This window comes from Ahaetulla prasina, chromosome 5 (genome assembly GCF_028640845.1).
Source record: "Ahaetulla prasina isolate Xishuangbanna chromosome 5, ASM2864084v1, whole genome shotgun sequence".
NCBI classification, from domain to species: Eukaryota; Metazoa; Chordata; class Lepidosauria; order Squamata; family Colubridae; genus Ahaetulla; species Ahaetulla prasina.
Window position 1 is genome coordinate 124,090,087 of NC_080543.1, and position 22,481 is coordinate 124,112,567.

The following is a 22,481-nucleotide window of genomic DNA, read 5'->3' on the forward strand; positions in this document are numbered from 1 at the left end:
ATGTTTTGTAGGACAATTTATGCACAAAAATTCCCTAAAAATAATTGAAGACTTAAAAATAACTATGGGCATTAGAAACAAATATAAAGTCAAGAAAATGAAATAGTACTATTATTGCTGCTGCTGCTGCTGCTGCTGCTACTACTACTACTACTACTACTACTACTACTACTACTACTAATAATAATAATAATAATAATAATAATAATAATAATAATAATGTTTTAAACAGGTGCTTAAATCTTATTAGGTTTGCCATCTACTTTCCCACAGAAGCAGGCAAAGAAGACATGATTGTAAGGGGAATAAAATAAAATACAGATATAAAGGTACAATCGTAACAATTAAAAGTTGCAAAGTCCACTGTAAGTAGAGTTAAATATATATAAAAAAGATAAGAGCAGTGTAAGATTCTTTAACACAGATAAAACAGATTGGAATGAAAAAAAATCATTCCCCCCTCCCAGTTGTGTTGTGTGCCACAGCTGTGCAATCCAAGCTGTTGTCCTGACTTTTTTGACTCCTTTGGCACATGTCACTGATTTTTTTGCTTATTTAATGCTGAAATGTGCACTTTTGGGGGAAATTATTCTGGTTTGAGATCAGCCGAGAAAGCATTTTGCCTCCTTGGAGATATATGAATGCTTTCCTTCCATAAGCTGTTCAAAAGAGAAAAAAAAGAAAAAAAAGGAAGTATTTGGAGAGACCAAGAAAAGTGGACTCTGGGCATGGAAATCCATGTGGCATAAGAGCTTCAGGTGTTAAGAGCAATATAATACAGAAGGTATTTTCCCTCTGGCAAGCTGTGTGCTTTCTCTTTTCTTTAAAAAGTTGGCTTCCAATATCAAACCTATATCCCTATGCAAACAGTGGAAAATAACAGATTAACATAATTAGAAGGGACCTTGGAGGTCTTCAAGTCCAACCCCCTTGCTGAAGCAGGAAACTCTATATCATTTCAGACAAAGGTTGTCCGATCTCTTTTTTTAAAATGTCCAGTATTGTAGCAATGGAGAAAGTTGTTCCACTGATTAATTTTTCTCACTCAAATTTCTTCTTAGTTTTAGGTTGGTTCTCTCCTTGATTAGCTTCCATTCACTGGAAGATGTAAAAAAGATGCTGAGACTCTAGAAAGAGTGCAGAGAAGAGCAACAAAGATGATTAGGGGACTGGAGGCTAAAACGTATGAAGAACAGATGCTGGTATGTCTAGTTTAATGAAAAGAAGGACTAGGGGAGACATGATAGCAGTGTTCCAATATCTCAGGGGTTGCCACAAAGAAGAGGGAGTTAAACTATTCTCCAAAGCACCTGAGGGTAGAACAAGAAGCAATGGGTGGAAACTGATCAAGGAAAGAAGCAACTGAGAACTAAGGAGAAATTTCCTGACAGTTAGAACAACTAATAAGTGGAACGACTTGCCTACAGAAGTTGTGAATGCTCCAACACTGGAAAGTTTTAAGAAAATGTTGGATAACCATCTGTCTGAGATGGTGTAGGGTTTCCTGTCTGGGCAGGGGGTTGGACTAGAAGGCCTCCAAGGTCACTTCCAACTCTATTGTTGTTGTTGTTGTTGTTGTTGTTGTTGTTGTTGTTGTTGTTATTGTTGTTGTTGTTGTTGTTGTTATTATTGTTGTTGTTGTTGTTGTTGTTGATTCTTATTCTGCCTTCAGATGCTTTGAAGAATGAGTTGACCCTCACTTTTTTGTGGCAGCCCCTCAAATATTGGAAGACTGCTATTATGTCACCCCTAGTCCTTCTCTTTGTTATACGCACCCAATTCCTCCAACCACTCTTCAAATGTTTTAGCCTCCAATTCCCTAATTGACTTTGTTGCGCTTCTCTGTACTCTTTCTAGAGTCTCAACATCTTTTCATATCATGGTGGCTCAAACTGGATGCAATATTCCAAGTGTGACCTTACCAAGGCATTATAAAGGGGTAGTAACTCTTCCCATGTTCTTGATTCTATCCGTACAGAATATAGGATCAATAAAAAACAAATCAGCCTAGACAGGGGTGAAATCTTACCAGTTCAGACCCCAGTCTGCTAGGGATTATGGGCATCAGTTCACCGAACCGGTAGTAATTACCTCTCCTTGGCCCCACCCATGCCCGGCTGGTTGCCGCTCACCTCTTCCAACCGCTTGATATTCCACAGAATTCAATAGTAAATGCAGCAGAGAGAATGCTAACTTTTCTCCCTCCATTCAGAATGGAGCTGCTGCAGCCTGTCCCTTTAAGTCCCCAGGAGGGAGGGGGCCAGGAGGGAACCATAAAGGGAGGAGCAGCCTCTGTTCTGAATGGAGGAAGAAAAGTTAGCATTCTCTCTGCCACAGAATTCAATGTTAAATGCAGCAGAAAGAATGCTAACTTTTCTCCCTCCATTTAGAACGGAGCTGCTGCAGCCTATCCCTTTTACAGTAGTCCCCAGGAGGGTGGGGGATGGAGGGAGGACAGCTGGAATGGAGCCATTTTTATGAAAGGCAGGAAAATGGGGAAAGGGATTTTCCTGCCTGTCATCCATTCCTCAATCTCAGCACAGACTGAGGGAAGGATGATAGGCAGGAATATTCCCCTCCCTATTTTCCTGCCATTTGCGACAAGGAGTGGCTGGGAGGGGAAGGGCCGGCGAGGAGCCCCTCGATGTGAGTGATGTCAAGTTGGCCATGCCTACCCAGTCACATGACCTCCCCCAACAAGCCACACCCACAGAACCAGTAGGGGAAATTTTTTAATTTCACCCCTGAGCCTAGGTCTGAATAAAGTTTGATCACCAGATCTTGTGAGACTGACAGGAGTCAACTAGAAGCAAAGTTGAGGTGTAAGAAACAACCATGTGAATAGTGAGCCATGTGAAGAGGAAGGTGTTTCATTGGGGAAATTACCATTTGTGATGGTGTCTGAGCTCGGTGGTTTTCTTGCTGATGTTTCATTAATGACTAGGTATTATCAGTGCTCAATGCATAACTGATGATGTTACCTAGTTTGGTAATGAAACTTCTGCAAGAAAACTACCAAGCTCAGAGAGTACCAAATGAGTCCACGGTTCAACCCTGAGTGACAGATAATCTCTTCTATCCATAAATTACAATTTGTCATTGTATTTATCGATCCCTCTATTAAGTAACCTGTGCAGGTAGGTTGGGCTCTGGGAAAGTGATCGCTCCAGAGAGTTTTGTGGTCAACAGGGCATGTATTTAAACTTGGTCCACATTTAGCCACCTATGATAGGTGAAAGAAAAAAATGTAATTGGATGCAAAGAGCCAGGATTACTGCAAATTTAACAGGTTCCCGTCAAAAGGAGTCTGTTCTCTTCTTCCTTTTCTTTCTCACACACAAACCCAGCATGGTGCTGTGTCTAGCTAAAAATACAGCTCAGGCAGCCAGAAACATAAGGACAATCCAAGGGTGTCCAAAGATACCTGTCAATCATCCTGTGTTTCTAAACAGATGAAGCTTTTCTTCAGATTTGCTCAGAGAGTTCCCTAACTGGAAAAGGAGATGAATCAGAGATGCAATTATTCAGGGCAGAGAAAGCCATTTATTTAAAGCATTTCTGGTTGTTGTTTTAGCTGAAAACAGATTCTTGAAAGTAGAAGTGATTAAGAGCAGAGGCGGAATTCAGCCGGTTCAGACCGGTTCGGGCGAACCGGTAGCAGCAACTGCGGGTGGGCTGGGTTTACCCACCCACCTGGACGTAATGCCGTCCTATTTAGCCACATTTTTGAGGCCAGGCAAATGTGTAGAAGGAGCGTGCACGAGGAAAGCACATGTGCGGAAGGCGTGAGTGCAGCGAGCATACAGAAAGCCAGAGGCATCCGCTTGGTGAACCAGTAGCAACAATATGTGAAACTCACCCCTAATTAAGAGGATAGGGAGGCTTCGGCTTTCCAACCCAAATCAAACAAAAACGGGTCTGTGGAGAGGCATTCACTAAGCAGAGTAAGGTAGCACAGCCCTTATCTTCGATAGTTCTCTTCCTGTTCCTGAGATCATCCTCCAGATCAGTGATGGCTAACCTTTTGTTCCTGAACCCGCAAAATGCAATGTGTGCATCGCGTGGCCCCACACATGCACCCCGTGCATGTGCTTGCCCGCCCCTCATGCACCCCACCCCTGCGCATGCACCTGCCCTGCCCCCCACGCATGCGCAGCAGAGACCTGAAGACCAACTGGCCAGCGGGAGGCATGTAGGAGGAGAAAGAGGAGAAAGGAGAAATTTAGTATTCTTGTGGCCCTCCTGATATGGTTGAACTTTGCTTGCCACCACTCCTATTCACAATATCCAATGATGATTAGAGATGAAGCATAATACAATCTGAAAAGCCTCACATTTCCTGTAGGTTGAAGCAGAAAATATTAGCATGGGGGAGGGGGGGAGAACAAAGAAGTCAGCATAAATTTGCCGTTAACATCTCTTGATAGTAAACCATTCATGTCTACTAATTAGCAGTATAATTCCATTTAGGTAAGAATTTATTTTAAAAGTGTTGAGCGAATCCTCGTGGTTTTTCCTCGAGATACATCAAAGAACCCTGCATTCTTTAGTAAGCAGGGCAGCTAAATAAACACCGTTAAGAGTCCCAGATCTGTTGCTTCCCATCCCCTCTGTGAAGTCCTTCAGCCTGCTGCACAAAACCCCGATTCAGCTGTTCATTGAATTTGCTCATCCGGCTACAATGTCAAAGAATCCCGTTCTTTCCAAGTACATCGCATTAGATTTTCATTGGCAGGACCAGATGCTTTCATGTTGGCATCAGCCCGGGTGTCTCTCTTGGCTGCCCTGCTGAAGGTGCTGGATGCAACTTCAAAATATGAAAGTTCATTTTCTGTAGGTTCTAAGTAGTCCCTGGTGGGTTGCTGAGCCAAAAAAAAACAACCCCATCCTTTTCCCAGTCATAATGAGCAGCATTTCCATAAACCACATTAGAACAAATTGTTTCAGAAATACGTTGGGGGAATAACCGAGAGAGAGAAGGCAAGATGGTCCTCAGCCCAGCTGAAATGTTCGAATGTCCTTTAGAGATTCACGCTTTGCGAAGGTGCTTAAGAGAAAAATTACCCCATCATGCTTTCCGCTTAGCATTATTCTCCATGTTTATCCATGATTGTTTCATATTTAAAGAACAACAAAATATTGTGTTTTGTCAGCCAAGGACAATAATAGTTTAATAGTAATTTATTTTCCATTGCTACTGATAATACAACCAATCAACACGTTAAGTGGTGCCAACATTGGCATGTTGCTAAATAAATCTCTAGGCTTTGCGCTCCGAATACATCTTTCAAAGATAAGTCAACAAGAGCAATCAGAGCAGAAAATTAGAATTTGGTATGTTAGAATTAAAATACAGCTAAACTAAAGTTTTAATTGGGGTGATCTAAAAGGGCACTTGATGTAATGATCTCTTTCATTTGTTACTAATTGTTTGTTCCTGATGAAGAAGAAACATGTACATGAATGTGCCGTTTGAGGGGGGGGGGAAGATGGCAGTTGCCATAGCAGCTCGTTTCTATGGTTCAAAGAGGAGGGATCACCCAAATGAAAGGAAGGCCTGCTTGTGAATTTTAACTTCTTTCCTGACACTTCACCACAAGACATGGGTTTTGCTTGTGGGGGGGCTGATACTACATTTAAAAAAAAAATATCTGACCTTATATTTGAACTGGAGGAATACTCTACTGTATGGATGTCAAACTCAGTTTCACTGAGGGCCGCAACAGGGTTGTGTTGGACCATGGGGGGCCGGGGATGGGGCATGGCCATGGAGGGTGTGGCCACTTCGACATCACTCGTGTCGGGTGGCACCTCATGTCGGGGGGCACCTGTGGTGGCCAAGTGTTAAGGCAGAACTTCCCTGAGACCCTCCCTCACTCTCATAATCTTTTTTTTTTTTTGGTTTACATTTATACCCCGCCCTTCTCCGAAGACTCAGGGCGGCTTACAATGTATAAGGCAATAGTCTCATTCTATTTGTATATTTTTTTACAAAGTCAACTTATTGCCCCCCAAACAATCTGGGTCCTCATTTTACCTACCTTATAAAGGGTGGAAGGCTGAGTCAACCTTGGGCCGGGCTCGAACCTGCAGTAATTGCAGGCTCTGTGTTTTAATAACAGGCTTCTCTATTGCCTGAGCTATCCCAGCCCCTCCTTCCTTCCTTCCTTCCTTCCTTCCTTCCTTCCTTCCTTCCTTCCTTCCTTCCTTCCTTCCTTCCTCCCTTCCTTTCCTCCCTTCCTTCCTTCCTTCCTTCCTTCCTTCCTTCCTTCCCTTCCTTCCTTCCCTTCCTTCCTTCCGCCCTTCCTTCCTTCCTTCTGCCCTTCCTTTCCTCCCTTCCTTCCTTTCCTTCCTTCCTTCCTTCCTTCCTTCCTTCCTTCCTTTCCTTCCTTCCTTCCTTCCTTCCTTCCTTCCTTCCTTCCTTCCTTCCTTCCTTCCTTCCTTCCTTCCCTCTTCAGAATAGAATAGAATAGAATAGAATAGAATTTTATTGGCCAAGTGTGATTGGACACACAAGGAATTTGTCTTGGTGCATATGCTCTCAGTGTACATAAAAGAAAAGATACGGTCATCAAGGTACAACATTTACAACACAATTGATGATCAATATATCAATATAAATCATAAGGATTGCCAGCAACAAGTTATAGTCATACAGTCATAAGTGGAAAGAGATTGGTGATGGGAACTATGAAACGATTAATAGTAGTGCAGATTCAGTAAATAGTCTGACTTCATTCTTCTTTCTTCCCCTCATTCCTTATTTTTCCTTCTACGTGCCCTCCTCCAAGCTCCGTTTTCGCTGACAGAGGCATCACAGGCCTGGAAACCCTTTGCTGTTTCCAGGCCGGCCTGCCGGCCTGATCTAACCATCCTACAGGCTGGATCCGGCCCGCAGGCCCTGAGTTTGACACCCCTGCTGTACTGCATTCAGTATTCTCCTCCATTCGAGGCAGGACAAAACCCCATTTCTGCCTTCTGCTGGAGACAAAACACCCCTATCTACCATTTGCCAAAAGAAGGCAAAGTCCACCCAATTGCTCCCAGATGGAAGTGGAACAAAAGCAGATGCCACGTGCACCCATGTCAAAGAATTCAATTTCCTTTTTCACTACTGCTCTCAATGTGACTACAATGGGCCAGTAGTTCTGATGACTGTCTCATATGCATTCCTTGCATGATTGCAGAAAATGACATCGCTTGGTGAGTTACTTTGTCCACTGATGTTCTCTATGTTTAATACAGCAAAAGAGAAGCTTTTTTTTTTCACACCAGGCTGAACGTCTGTAGAGATTCTCAGTCATCCATGGTTGTCCCAAAGGTGCTTTTTCAGGAGGCAACTGGACTTTCTTTTTTTTTCTTTTGAAGACATTTTGTTTCTCATCCAAGAAGCTTCTTCAGCTCTGACAGCATAGTGGTGAATGGAAGGATTTATATTCCTTGCAGAACAGCTGGTCCTTTGCATCCTTTTAGCAAGCACTTGGAGGTTTATCTTATGGCCTCAGGGTCACCTGAGTAGTGCTCCTGGTTCCTGGTGACCCTGAAGACACAGATAAACTTCCAAGTGCTTCAACAGCTCTCTAAACTCTCTAAAAGGGCCTCTTGTGGATCAACTAATGCAGTCTGTTATTAACACAGCTGCCTGCAATTACTGCAGGTTCTAGTCCCACCAGGCCCAAGGTTGACTCAGCCTTCCATCCTTTATAAGGTAGGTAAAATGAGGACCCAGATTGTTGGGGGGGCAATACAAGTTGACTTTGTATATAAATATACAAATAGAATGAAGACTATTGCTAACACAGTGTAAGCCGCCCTGAGTCTTCGGAGAAGGGTGGGATATAAATGTGAATTTAAAAAAAAAAGGATGCAAAGGACCCTCTGTCAGAAACGAATATAAATCCTTCCCTTCCCCACTATCCTGTCAGAGCTGAAGAAGCTTCTTTGATGAGAAGCAAAACGTCTTCAAAAGAAAAAAACAAGGAAGTCCAGTTGCCTCCTGAAAAAGCACCTTTGGGTCTCACCAAGGTTGCTTAATCAAAGGCTGTATTTTGTCATGCTTTGCGATCACACTCTTCATTTCTAAATTTGGACTTTCAGAAAATTCATTGCAAGTTTTGTAAAAGGGGGAAAAAAAGATGGCCGTTTATGAAGCCACAGTGAAATCCTTAATAAGCAATCGGTCCCACCCTCTACGTAATACTGAAACTAGTTTAGATTTAAATTTTAGAAGTGTGGGGATTTAGTTTTTGCAAGCCTCCAAACTGTACTTCGTGGAGAAGATGTGGCCAGTTGCAAAATGGAGATTATTATTATTATTACCGTATTTTTTGGAGTATAAGACGCATCTTAGTTTTTGGGAAGGAAAATAAGAAAAATGCTGATTGGCAGGTGGATCCGCCTCCCAGAATACCCCAAATCAGCTGTTCCCAGAGGTGAATTTTAGCAACAGGTTCCTTGGTTGTGAGCTCTGTGCCTTGCTTTTTTTTTTTTTTTTTGCTTTTTTCCCCTGAAACTTCTGAAACTCTGTTTCAGAAAAAACTTTTTTCTGCCTCTGAAAGCCTCCAAAACAGAACTTCAGAAAAAAAAGGCTCTGAAGCTCTGTTTGGGAGCTTCTTTTCTGAAGCTCTGTTTGGGTGCTTTTTTTCTGAAGCTCTGTTTGGGAGCTTATTTTTTGAAGCTCTGTTTAGGGGCTTCTTTTCTAAAGCTTCGTTTCTGATGCTTTTTTCAGTCTCTGAAACCTCCGTTTGAGAAGCTGGGCAGGGCTACATTCAGAGTATAAGACACATCCAGATTTTCACCCTCTTTTTGGGGGGAAAAGGGTGCATCTTATACTCCGAAAAATGTGGTATTTGCTTGCTGTTAGATCTTTCCAATGCTACACCTTCTAGGTATAGTATAAAGATGTGATTCTTCCCTGATTTGGACCTGTACTGATGTCATGCCTTCTACATAATTAAGTGTCCTTTTTAAAGTAGAGCATAATTCATCACCTGCTTCCTCTTTCAAATAATCTTTATTTTATAGACGCAGGGCAGTAAACCTGAGCTGAACTCATCCATAATTCAGTCAAACAGGTTCATCTACACATGAGAATTCCAGTCCACATAAAGACTTCTAGAATGTCACTTATCCTTTTCCTTTCAAGAGTTGATCAAGTCCATCAAACATAAGTCCCACTGAAACCAGCATGAAGTCATGATTAACCCTGCAGTTAATTTAAGCAAGGAGAGATAGTTTGGAACGGCTCTAACACTTTATCTTTCAATGATTATATAGCTGACGAAAGCAAAGGTCTTCTACGCATCTTCGAGACTGGGGCAGAGTGACAAGCGACTGCGGAAATTGTCCATGAATAATATAAATCAAATCCCGTTGTTTCCTAGTTCAAAGGCTGATTGTGTTCCCCATTGTCTTCCACCAGGGGCTCTTGAAAGTTGCCATCGACAATGCACGGGCTCAGGAAAAGCAGGTGCAGCTCGAAAAGACGGAGCTCAAAATGGAACTCTTTAGGGAACGAGAACTGAGAGAAACACTTGAAAAACAGTTAGCGGTGGAGCAGAAGAACAGAGGTAACCAAAAAATAAGAGTGACCTTGTCTATTATCCTAGTTTTACCAAGCTGTCTCAAAACATCAAGGTATAATCTTGCATAGTTCCTATAATCAAGAGCGTTGATGATAGTACTAGATGGGGTGTCGAATTATTTTTGGTGTCAGCATTGAAAGAATACCAGCAACAACAGATAATTGGTTTTTATTCTTATATTTTAATTAACGGGCTTATAGAATAAGTTTTTTAATTGTTTTATATTGTATTTATGTGTTTTGTGTTTTTTAAGTGCCTGTGAACCGCCCTGAGTCCTTCGGGAGATAGGGCGGTATATAAATACGATTAAATAAATAAATGTTCCCGTGGATATCTGTTGTAACTGGAGAGCAAAGTTCCAAGAAGCTCTTTGGCTCTACTTCTCAACAATTACTTCTCAACACCAAAGAATTCCCTTACTCTTAGTGTACCACCATTATTCTCTCTTTCATGGTCTCCTTTCCACCACAACTATATGAACAACTAAAAGAAATACGAGAGTTGTCTAAAAAGATTTTAATGTACATAAATGAGCAATATTTGTGAATTTCACCAGTTAGTAAAATGAAGCTACATCCATAATTCCATTTATTCAGAACTGAAGACACTTCTTGGATGAGAAGTGAAACGTCTTCAAGGACAAACAAAGTCCAGTGGTCTTTTGAAAAAGCACCTTTGGGACAGACTGGATGGTTGAAAATCCCCATAGACAACCACAACCTCTACTTTATGGGAGGAGTGGAAGTGGGTGAAAGTAGCAAAGAAGAGGCTGTCCCAAAAGTACTTTTTCAGAAAGCAACTAGACTTTCTTGTTTTTTCCTTGAAGACATTTCACTTCTCATCCAAGACGTTTCTTCGGTTCTGACTGAAAACAGGCTGTGAGATATCTGGAGAACAAACTGACAGGGGTTGATTGTTCGTTCTATGGATACGCAGACATTTGAAGTTTATTCATGCTTGAGGCTGTTTATTTCTTTCTTATTCCAAACCTTCGTTTCTGCTTTTCTAAAGTGCTTTTAAGTACGGGAGGGGATTGTGATATCTGGGTGTAGTTGTTGAGTTCCACAATCCCAACTTTGACCGGATGTTAGGGTCACCTACTAGGAAGTGGCAGAGATGAACCAGGTGGCGGTTCATTTTTGCACGCAGCCCTGCAAAACCTGCCCTTGGAATTAATCTCTGCTCGCTGCCTAAACCGCAGATGCATAAATGGAAAAACGGCACGCTAAACGTTGCCATAGCGATGCTCACGAGGCCTAAAATAAATAAAATGCCAGAGCCAAGGTCTGGTAGTTGAACTTGAATGGATTTTGTTTTTGTTTTTTTATCCCCCCCACAACAGCAATAATTCAGAAAAGGTTAAAGAAGGAAAAGAAGGCGAAGAGGAAATTGCAGGAAGCGCTCGAATTCGAAACAAAGCGGCGAGAACAAGCCGAACAGGCGCTGAAGCAAGCAGCTTCCACCGATAATCTCAGGGTCCTAAATGGTGAGATGGCAAACTTCTTCTCTGTCTGGCTGACGCTGGGTTCAAGTGGTTTTTATTGAAAGCATCGCAACCGATGCTTTAAGTGCAGGGAAGACAAACAAACCGCAGGCCTCTTTGAGGGAAATGACACGTCCTACCTCTTGCGGATTGAATCTCTATATCTAAAACTGGAAGATTTTAAGAAGAGATTGGATGATCATTTTTTCTGAATGGTATAGGGCAGAAGTGTCAAAGTCGATTTCATTGAGGGCAACATCAGGGTTGTGTTTGACCTTGGGCGCGGGGGGGGGGCAGCACGGCCAGGGGGGGAGTGGCCAGCTCAACGTCACTCATTGAGGCTCCGTTTTTGGCTGTGCCAACCTCCTGCAGCCCTCTACCCACAAAAATGAAGCTTGGGGAGGCCGTACACTCCATTTTTAGCCATGACAACCTCCTTCAGCCCTCTGCCAGTGAAAACAGAGCTCGGGGAAGCCATGCTCCTGCCTGAGCTCCATTTTCTCTGACAGAAGCACTTCAGGCCAGTCCTTAGTTGTTTCCAGGGTGGGCCCGTGGGTCAGATCTAAGCCTCCCATGGGCCAGATTCGGCCCGTGGGCCTTGGGTTTGACATCCCTGTAAGAAGGGTTTCATGCCTGAGCAGGGGATTGGGCTAGAAGATCTCCAAGGTCCCTTCTAACTCTTTTATTCTGTTAAAAAGGAAGAAATCTAAAAAAAAAAAAATCAGAGTTTTATTAAATTATCAGCTTGGCCATGGCTGCCCTCTTTCCCTGCTCTCATGATTCCTTCCCATCAATCTTGCTCCTCACAAAATCACGGGTGCTGGCTCCCGTTTTTGTTCAACGTTCAACACGGAGGCAAAGGTTGATTGTACGTTGATTCAGAAGTGGTAACAGGTTGTAAAAAGAGCCCTTTAAGATCCGAGTGAAATATGTGTCAGCACTACCTTTCTGTGCTTTTTAGATTCTCTGACCCCAGAGATAGAAGCTGACCGCAGCGGGGGCCGAACAGATGCTGAGAGGACAATACAAGGTAGGAATTTTCAAAAAGGCCATAAATCTAGATCGCAGTATATTAGTTTTTCCTCTACTTTAGCCTGCTATTCAAGCATGCAACCTGCCATCTGGGCCACATCAAAACAAGTTCATTCAAGGTCAGCTTCATCTGGACGGACTGTTTTTTGTTTTTTTTTTCAGAAGAGAAAATTCATTTTGTGTGATAGATTTCCTTTAAATTAGCAGGTCATTCCAGTTTATATAATGCAATTAGAAGAACAATTAATCTGGGACGATGAGGAATTTCATTCGGCATGGTAAACACACAATGGACAATTTTTAGGTTGTCCAAGCCACACATTTTCAGTTTAAAATCTGGCTTAACGAAATAAGTTTCAAGACTGGAATGCTTCATATTTTCCAGTTTTTGAAACAAGTAAAAAAAAAAAAACTGGAACACTCAGAATTGAACTCCTTAACTGTTATCCTGTCCCTGAGTAGATTTTACCATCATTACAGTTATTCATATTTTAATATATAAGTATAGAGAAAGCAAAAATTGGACAAGGAACTCAGATATTCTAAAAATTCTATTTATATCCCTGGGCCAAGGAGGTTAATAAGAATAATAAATAACACAGAGACAAAAAACACATAAAGCATTTATTTTCAATTTTAAAGGAAGGTAAATTCTTCAAAGACAATCTATAATGATTAATCAGAGTTGTCTTTTCATTTGCTTTTTAAAGCCAATCCCTGTAAATCTATCATTTATGGTGTTTTTGTATTAAACCTTAGTTTGTAATTCTTGTGAGGCATTGTGCTAACTGTGATAGCATAGGAAAATATTCAGAAAGATAATAAGCAACGCAACGACTAAACATGCATTAATGTTAATACTAATAAAAAGGAATAGATAATTTGTCTCTTCTCCACACATCAGGAGACATATTGGAGAATTGACCATGAATTATTTTGCCTGGTGTTTATCTCAATGACACCAGCCAGAAAGGTATTAGATGATTTCATGACTCATCATTGTTTCAAATACCATATTTTTGGGAGTATAAGAAACACCTTTTTCCCCTATAAAAGAGGGTGAAAATTTAGGTGCATCCTATACACCGAATGTAGCCCCACCCACCCACTGGCCTCCACCTTTTGGCCTCTGCCTCCCAGCAATTTACCTCCTTGCAGCCCATTCCAGCTTCAGCACAGCCTAATTAGCACAAGTTGATTGTCCATTGGATTAGCCTCCCGACTCTCAGCTGTTTTGCAGGGGCCTCTGCTGCTTGCTGCAAGGAGGTAAATTGCTGGGAGCAGATTTTTTTTTTCTTGTGCTAATCAAGCTATGCTGAAAATGAAAATGAAAGGAAAGCAGGCTGTTTGCTGTTTGCTGCAATGAGGCAAAATTGCTGGGAGGCAGAGGCAGATTTCTTTTTCTTGTTTTCCTCACCAAAAAAGGTAGGTGGTCTTATAGTCCGGAGTGTTTTATACTCCAAAAAATACGGTAGATTAGCTCTGTACAAGCCACCTTGCTCTGAGTGCATGAGATTAACTGAATTTAATGTTCTACCTATCAGCATCTCAATTTCATTGAATTTGCCCGCCAGATTGTCCAATTCATCTTTTTTTAATGTTATTGTTGTTGTTAACCAAAAACCCAGCAGGCATATATTTCTGGAAGACATATGCAGTGCTTTTGCCTGCCTTGACATTCTAGAAGAAAATAGGAACATTCAAACAATGTGAGTTGTTGTGTCTCAACAATGTCTGTTTTTAAGATTAGTTATGCAGTCCCGTCCCGAACAAAATATGTGTGGCAGGGATGGTGGAAAGAGGTTTGATGTAGAAGAGGATAGACATAGATTCATAGAGTTGTAAAATTTCTCTGAGCTTGGTTTTTTTATTGCCCACTTAGGTAACATTTGAAGGTAACAACTACAAATGAAAAAAAAAATAGGCTCAGAGAACTCGTACAACCCAGGGCTATCTATATGCTCCACAGACCAGGATCATGTCATCTTCTGGCCCGCTGGATGTTTGAGTCAGTCACACTAGCCTTAAATGTATGATGCACAATGAAATGTACGACAAAGTGTACAATGTACCAGGAGTGAAATCCAGCAGGCTCTGACAGGTTCTGGAGAACCGGTTGCAGAATTTCGAGCAGTTCGGAGAACCGGTAGTGGAAATTTTGAGTAATTCGGAGAACCGGAAAATACCAACTCTGGCTGGCCCCAGAGTGGGGTGGGAATGGAGATTCTGCAATATCCTTCCCCCAGGAGTGAAGGGAATGGGGATTTTGCAGTATCCTTCCCCTGGAGTGGGGTGGGAATGGAGATTTTGTAGTATCCTTCTCCTGCCCTGCCCACCAATCCACACCCACTAAGCCACACCATGCCCACCAAGCCACGGCCACAGAACCGGTAGTAAAAAAAAATTGGATTTCACCACTGCAATGTTCGATAAAATCAGTGGTGGGTTGCCCCCAGTTCGGACCGGTTCTTGCAAACCAGTAGTAAAACTGGGGGGAGGCTCCACCCACTAACCCACAATGTCATTGTGCGCATGCGCAGAAGCTTGCGTGAGAGAGAGAGTGAAGTGTGCGCGTGTGGACGATCCTGCTGTGAACCGGTAATAAAGGTAAGTAAAACCCACCCCTGGATGAAATGTACGATGAAGATGTTTTTAATCTAGCAGTTTTTATTGAGACAAAGCCTGATATCCAACACTGTCTAGTTACGACAAGAGTGAACAGTGAACGTAATTGTGCTTCTTAGAAGAAAAGGAGATTTAAAAGTAAGAAATAAACAACTTATCGTGCATCAGAGAAACTTGTGGTGTCCAGCGAGTTTGCCGGTTGTATAACGAGACCATCAAATTTCTCCATCCTTCTCTTTTGACATTAGCAAGATGATGATCATCTAGGAGGTTAAACAGCTTACATGTACTGTTTGTCATAAATATATTCACCATGGAGGTAATGAAACATAAATGTTATTCCTCTTGGCTCTATATAAATCAGAAGGTGATAGGACAGCTGTCTATTTACAAAGAGTCATTCATCTTCTGATTCTGAAAAATTGAGTGGGTTAGGAAAGCTTGTCAAAGTGAAGGAAGAGCATTTCATGAGTAGAATGGGGGAAGTTTCATAGGAGAAGAAACAGACCTGCATATGTTCTGGAGCACTTCCTGCATTAAATATTTTACTAACATTGGGGTTTGGTACTTTGCTATTGGCTATTTTTGTTACAATTTGTTACAATTACTTTCATTACAATTTTGTCATATTACAATATTATAGCTCAGAGGTTAAAGATGCTGGGTGAGCTCCCATCTTTGCCTCAGCTCCTGCCCACCTAGCAATTTGAAAGCATGCAAATGCAAGTAGATAAATAGGTACCACTTTGGTGGGAAGGCAACAGTGTTCCGTATGCCTTTGGCATGTAGCGTTGACCAAAGAAAATATCTTTGGCTTCTTCGGCAAAGAGACAGGGATGAGGACTGCCCCCTAGGGTTGGACATGACTGGCGAAGGGAAACCTTTACCTTTACCCTTACTTCTGTTAGTTGTGAAAGATTTTTGATCGTCAGCCATTTAATTTCTTATTGTGTCTTCGCATCAGAGTAAATTTTGAGAGCAGTCATGAGAAGGTTTTTCCAAGAATAGGTTGCATAAAAATTAATTTGCGTTGAATGACGTTTTCAGATCAAATGATAGTTCTAAGTAAGTAAAAACACACTACTCAAATAAGTTGACTTGGTGTCAAAAACATAACACGTCTTCAAATTTTTTTTAAGGTTTAGAATATTGTGACTTACAATTTGAAGTATTTTTACTCTTAATGCTTCCTGGGCAGAAAATATCCACACATTTAAAATACTAAAAGAATAAAAGTAAACTTTGTGTAGATCGTAATCAATGCAATTTCAGAGGGTTACATTGTACTTTAATTGTAAAAATGAATTGTGGAAAAATTAGATGATTTGATATTTCAGGAGAAATATCAGTTGAGTCAAAGCCCCAAGTCATAAAGGTACATAAATGACTTTTGTGATCATATTAAAAGTAACTGCATTCTCTTCGCCGATAATGTTAAACTATTTAACACTACCAACAATGCTGCTACTCTTCAAAAAGACCTTGACTTTGTGTCGAAATGGTCAAAAAATTGGCAACTCCAAATCTCAACCAACAAATGCTCTGTCTTACACATTGGCAAAAAGAATCAGAACACAAAATACAAGCTAGGTGTACATGACCTTGTAGATGACCTTCACTCTGTCAAGGATCTTGGAGTACTCATATCAAATGATCTAAGTGCCAAAGCCCACTGTAACAACATCGCCAAAAAGGCATCTAGAGTTGTAAACCTAATCTTGCATAGCTTCTTCTCCGATAAGATTATACTACTAACCAGAGCATTCAAAACATTTGCTAGACTAATTCTCGAATACAGCTCATCTGTCTGGAACCCAACTGCATATTGGACATTAATACAGTTGAGTGCGTCCAGAAATATTTCAAAAGAAGAGTTCTCCACTCCTCTGCTCGCAATAAAATACTTTATGCCACCAGACTTGAAATTCTGGGTTTAGAAAATTTAGAAATGCGCCGCCTTCAGTATGACCTGAGCATAGCTCATAAAATCATCTGCTACAATGTCCTTCCTGTCAATGACTACTTCAGCTTCAACCACAACAATACATGAGCACACAATAAATTCAAGCTTAAAGTGAACCGCTCCAATCCCAATTGCAGAAAATATGACTTCAGCAACAGAGTTGTCAATGCCTGGAATGCACTACCAGACTCTGTGGTCTCATCCCAAAATCTCCAAAACTTTAACCTAAGACTGTCTACTGTTGACCTCATCCCATTCCTAAGAGGTCTGTAAGGGACGTGCATAAGAGCACCAACGTGCCTACCGTCCCTGTCCTAATGTTCCCTTTAATTGTATTCATTTTATGTATTCAATTCATGCTTATACTTATATATATTATTTAATATGTATTCAACAAAATAAATAAATAAATAAATAAAGTCTGGCATAGCAACTTGAAGAACATAGGATATGGATTATCAGTTATAAAAAGCTATTGTTAACTGATGACAAAAAGACAGTCTTGCTGCTTCTCTTAAATTGATAATTTGATGTCTAGGTGAGGATTCCATTTGTGCATTCTTTCATATCTTTTTCTACTTCATGTCGAACCCAATGGCTGATGATTTAACTGTCATAGGTGATGTGGTAAAACTACTTCCAGGCTTCCAGTGTATTTTTTTCATTCTTGTTTGTCCCTTTTTAATTTCTCACCAAATCCTGACCTGCTTAGTGTTATAGCAATAGCAATAACACTTAGACTTATATACTGCTTTACAGTGGTTTACAGCCCTCTATAAGCAGTTTACAGAGTCAACATATTGCCCCCAATAATTTGGGTCCTCATTTTACCCACATCGGAAGGCTGGAAGGCTAAGTCAACCTTGAGTCTGGTGAGATTTGAACTACCAGATTGCAGGCTTCCAGGAGTCAGCAGAAGTAGCCTGCAGTACTGCATTCTAACCACTGCTCCACTGCAGCTCATTATGGTCCAGCCAAGTCAACTAGTATGCCATCTACTGGGGTTTTAAACCGAAAAATGTTGAATTCATATCTAGTGTAAAAACCAAGTCACAACAAGCTAAAGGTAAAGGTAAAGGTTCCCCATACATGTGTGCTAGTCGTTTCTGGCTCTAGGGGAGGTGCTCATCTCCATTTCTAAGCCGAAGAGCCAGCACTATTTGAAGACAGTGGTCATATGGCCAGCATGACTAAATGCCAAAGGCACACAGAATGCTGTTAGTTTCCCACCAAAGTGGTCCCTATTTTTCTACTTGCATTTATTTACGTGCTTTCAAACTACTGGGTTGGCAGCAGCTGGGCCAAGTAACGGGAGCTCACTCCATTACACGGTGCTAGGGATTTGAACAGCTGAACTGCTGACTTTCTGATCGACAAGCTCAGTGTCTGAGCCACCGTGTCCCCCACAACAGGCAAGAGGGACTTAAAAACCAACAATGTAACAGCTCTTTCCAATGCAATAAAGCAATAGTTGTTCTTGGAATAATATACTATTGCTTTCAACATCATCTATGACATTTAAAGCAAATTCCTATATTCTTTGACATGGCAGGTCATCAGCTAATGGAAAGATCAACCATCCCACAGTAATTTTTCAAGGAAAACAGATGAATGACTAAATCCCACTAGCATGGTACTATCAGTTCAGTCCCATTCCAAACTAGTCAAAGTGGAAGCAAATTAAATCTGTAATGAGGACTCAAAGGATCATAGAATTTAGCAATGTGCTGAGAAAAGTTGTCAAACTGGAGTAAGGGTTTCTACTACCTCTACACTAAAATTTGTAGAGTACCTCTGAATGGACAAGAGTCGGGATTCCACAGAGCAGGGGTGTCAAACTCGCATCGTTAATGCGGGGTCACGTGATGTATCGCAACTTTTCCCCCCTTCGTTAAACCAGGTGTGGGCGTGGCCAGCGTGTGATGCATCCGGCCCGGAGGCCGCGAGTTTGACACCCCTGCCATAGCGCAACCTAGACATGTAGTGTGTTTCCTACTGTTTTATGCTTATTCACCCAGCCATTTGCTTTAGTTGGCTCTAATAAAATCCTCCTGTTTTGTTTGCTCTTTAAACAGCTTTAGAAAAGGAGAGCAATTCTCAAATTATATTTTGTGGCCTTGAAACACCTCTCACTCCCCCACTCGGTTGTGGGTGGGTGTACGTGTGTTTTCTTTCATAATTGATTTGCAAAAATTCCGTATGAAAGCATTCATTATGTACTTCCCTCCTATTTCACTTTCCCCTCCCTTAACTAAGGAATAAGCAGTGGAATTATAGTGCAGTGCACAGAAATGAAACAATAATAAGTTTATTTCCTGTCTTCTGGCACAGCAACTCCGGTATTTTGGCAGCTTTTCAGCTCTAGCTAATCAATTAAAGGCAACTTTTGATTAAGTTAAACAAAAGGTGGTATTGATTGCTGACAGTAACCTATAAATAGCCTATTGTTTCATAGTGTTCATGGGTCACTATTAGCTGCACCTTCAAACTAGACATTATTCTATTTATCATCTCAGAAAGCAAACTTGTGGCACAGTTAAAGCATACTAACTTAGTCATTTCGGGGTTATTTAAAGAAAAGGAGTTTCTCTTAGATCTGCAGATATTTATGGATTTTTTTTCAGGAGCCATTTGCATCTTGTTCTTTAAACTAGATCCTTATATACCATCTCACAACCTGCTTGGGGGAAAAACAATTCTTCTTCTTGAATAATTCTTAATACAGTTCTACCACTGTATTAAGACAACTGATGTCCAAAGAGATTAGTAAGGCTGGAGTAAAATCAAGAATGGTATTGAGGAGCAGTGAAAAACTTGAGTGGGTCAGGCATTTGAAAAGGAAAACAAAATGGACATGTAATCTGGTGGTTTTATTATTATTATTTTAGCAACAGCAATAGCACTTAGATTTATATACCACTCCATAATGCTTTTATAGCACTCTCTTGTCAGTTTATAGAGTCAGCATATTGTCCCCAACAATCCAGGTCCTCATTTTACCGACCTCAGAAGGATGGAAAGACTGAGTCAATCTTGAGCCAGTCAGGATAGAACTCCAGACTGTGGGCAGAGTTTGCCGACAATACTCCATTCTAACCACTGCACCCCCCAGGCTCCTATTTTTCAGGCAAAAAACATGCAGTGTTGTGACCGAGGCCCAAGTAGTTAGTAAGAAACTCAATCCGTGAAAAAACAAACAAACTTTATTCAAACAGCTGAGAATTAATTCATTCCCAGCGTCGTTCAACTCAAATTAAAACAAATGCCTCCCAACACAAATTCCTCAGTTATCTCACAAACCTTGGTCCAATTAGGCAAACTGCCAAAGGCCTTTCTTGGCAAATGTTCACAAGTCACAAAAATAAAGGCAAGATGTAGATGAAGCAGAAGACAAAGCTACCAACATTGTTTTCCAGCAAAGCTCAAATGCCGGTGCTGGTCTGTTTTAAGCCTTATGGGAGGGGCCAATCATCTCTTGGCCCTACCCCCGAGTTGTCCTCTCTGCTTGAGATGCTCTTGCCTTCTCATGCATGAATTAGGAACAGGTTCCTCCTGTTCCTCTGCCTCACTACTATCAGTCTCTGGAGGCTCTGGAATCCGCACCTCACTTCCCGATGGCCCTGGCCTCACCTCAGCCTCATCGCTGTCCAACTCCATTGCCAGCTCTGTAGACTGATGACAAACCACAACATGCAGTATGTTTATGCAAATAATGTGGCTTCCCAAATATACTATGCAAAGGAACCATGAGTATTTCTGGACTTGTGAAATTCCATAGCAACATCCTGCCATTGTCTTATCATTTCTTGTTCTGATATTAAGAACATAAACCTTTCTATTTAAACAACCCCTTTAACCTTGTAGTCCATCTCCTTCAGTTTCATGGCCAGCAGGGGTGTCTACAGAGTATGGTAAAAAAGTAAGGATGGCAACCATAATAGTGTGATACAGACTTTGCCAGTTTTTCATGTGTGTCACTGAACCTATCTCTGCCACTGGACCAATACTGTATCTGAAGCTCATAATAACCCTAACCCTAACTTCTTGAATTCATGTGGAATTGAAATTCAAATAAATTATCTTTCCTTTTCCCACTTTTCCCCTAAGTTGTAATGTAGGTCTTTCATCAGCAAGGGGACCATTATATACAGAAATGAAGATAGGCACATTAGAATAGAATAGAATAGAATAGAATAGAATAGAATAGAATAGAATAGAATAGAATAGAATAGAATAGAGTGGGGTGGGGTGGGGTGGGGTGGGGTGGGGTGGGGTGGGGTAGAATAAAATTAGAAATAGAATTAGAATTAGATGAATAGAATAGAATAGAATAGAATAGAATAGAATAGACGTTTTTATTGACCAAGTGTGATTATTATTTTTATTATTATTATTATTTATTAGATTTTTATACCGCCCTTCTCCCAAAGGACTCTGGGCGGTGTACAGCCAAAAGATAAAAACTCAATATATATACAATTAAAACAAAAATTTAAAACAGAGCATATTACAAAAAGGCCGACATTAAAAATTAAAAATTTAAAAATTTAAAACCCTAAAACAATAAAACCCCAATTAAAATTAATAAAACTATTAAGCCAGTCCCGCTTGAATAAATAAGTGTGTTTTTAGCTCACGGTGAAAGGTCCGAAGATCAGGCACTTGGCGTAGGCCAGGGGGAAGTTCGTTCCAGAGCGTAGGAGCTCCAACAGAGAAGGCCCTACCCCTGGGGGCCGCCAGCCGACATTGTTTGGCGGACGGCACCCTGAGAAGACCCTCTCTGTGTGAGCGTACGGGTCGGTGGGAGGCATAAGGTAACAGCAGGCGGTCCAGTAAGTACCCGGGTCCTAAGCCATGGAGCGCTTTAAAGGTGGTAACCAAAATCTTGAAGCGCACCCGAAAGACTACAGGAAGCCAGTGCAGACTGCGTAGCAGTGGTGTTATGTGGGAGTAACGAGTGGCTCCCGTTACTACTCGCGCAGCCGCATTCTGGACTAACTGCAGCCTCCGGGTGCACCTCAAGGGCAGCCCCATGTAGAGAGCATTGCAATAATCCAAACGAGAAGTGACCAGAGCATGAGTGACCGTGCATAAGGCATCCCGGTCAAGGAAGGGACGCAACTGGTGAACCAAGCGTACTTGGTAGATTGGGCACACAAGGAATTTGTCTTGGTGCATATGGTCTCAGTGTACATAAAAGAAAATATACTTTTATCAAGGTACAACACTTACAACACTTAATGATAGTCGTAGGGTACAAATTTAACACTTAATGATACAACAATTAATGATAGTCATAGGGTGCAAATAAGCAATCAGGAAACAATCAATATCACTATAAATCGTAAGGATACAAGCAGCAAAGTTACAGTCATACAGTCATAAGTGGGAGGAGATGGGTGATGGGAACGATTAGAAGATTAATAGTAGCGCAGATTTAGTCAATGGTTTGACAGTGTTGAGGGAATTATTTGTTTAGCAGAGCGATGGCGTTGGGGAAAAAATGTTTTTGTGTCTAGTTGTTCTGGTGTGCAGTTAAACAATCTGCGCAAAAATGTGCCTATTGGGGGAAAAAAATACAAAAGGAACAGTATGCAAATTTTCGTGCATGTGAAAATATGCATGAAAACCTGTGTAAATAATACCAAAATGAGACATAAGGATCATTTACAGGAAGAAGGTGATCGGAGGTGTTCTCTTAACAGCTTCTTTTCATGGTTTGTTGAGACGACAAGGAATGAGTCTGTCAACTCATAGACCTGCCTGTCAGCGTGTAAATCAGGAGAAAGGATTT

General features: G+C 41.3%; 1 protein-coding gene across 1 annotated transcript in view; it reads left to right on the plus strand.

Annotated features, from left to right (window-relative positions):
• DACH1 (dachshund family transcription factor 1) overlaps positions 1-22,481 on the plus strand; it is a 454,001-nt gene that overhangs the window by 417,730 nt on the left and 13,790 nt on the right. Inside the window, 3 exon segments of the mRNA XM_058185826.1 lie at positions 9,422-9,569; positions 10,927-11,070; positions 12,029-12,097. Of these exon segments, the coding sequence (XP_058041809.1) occupies positions 9,422-9,569; positions 10,927-11,070; positions 12,029-12,097 (361 nt within the window).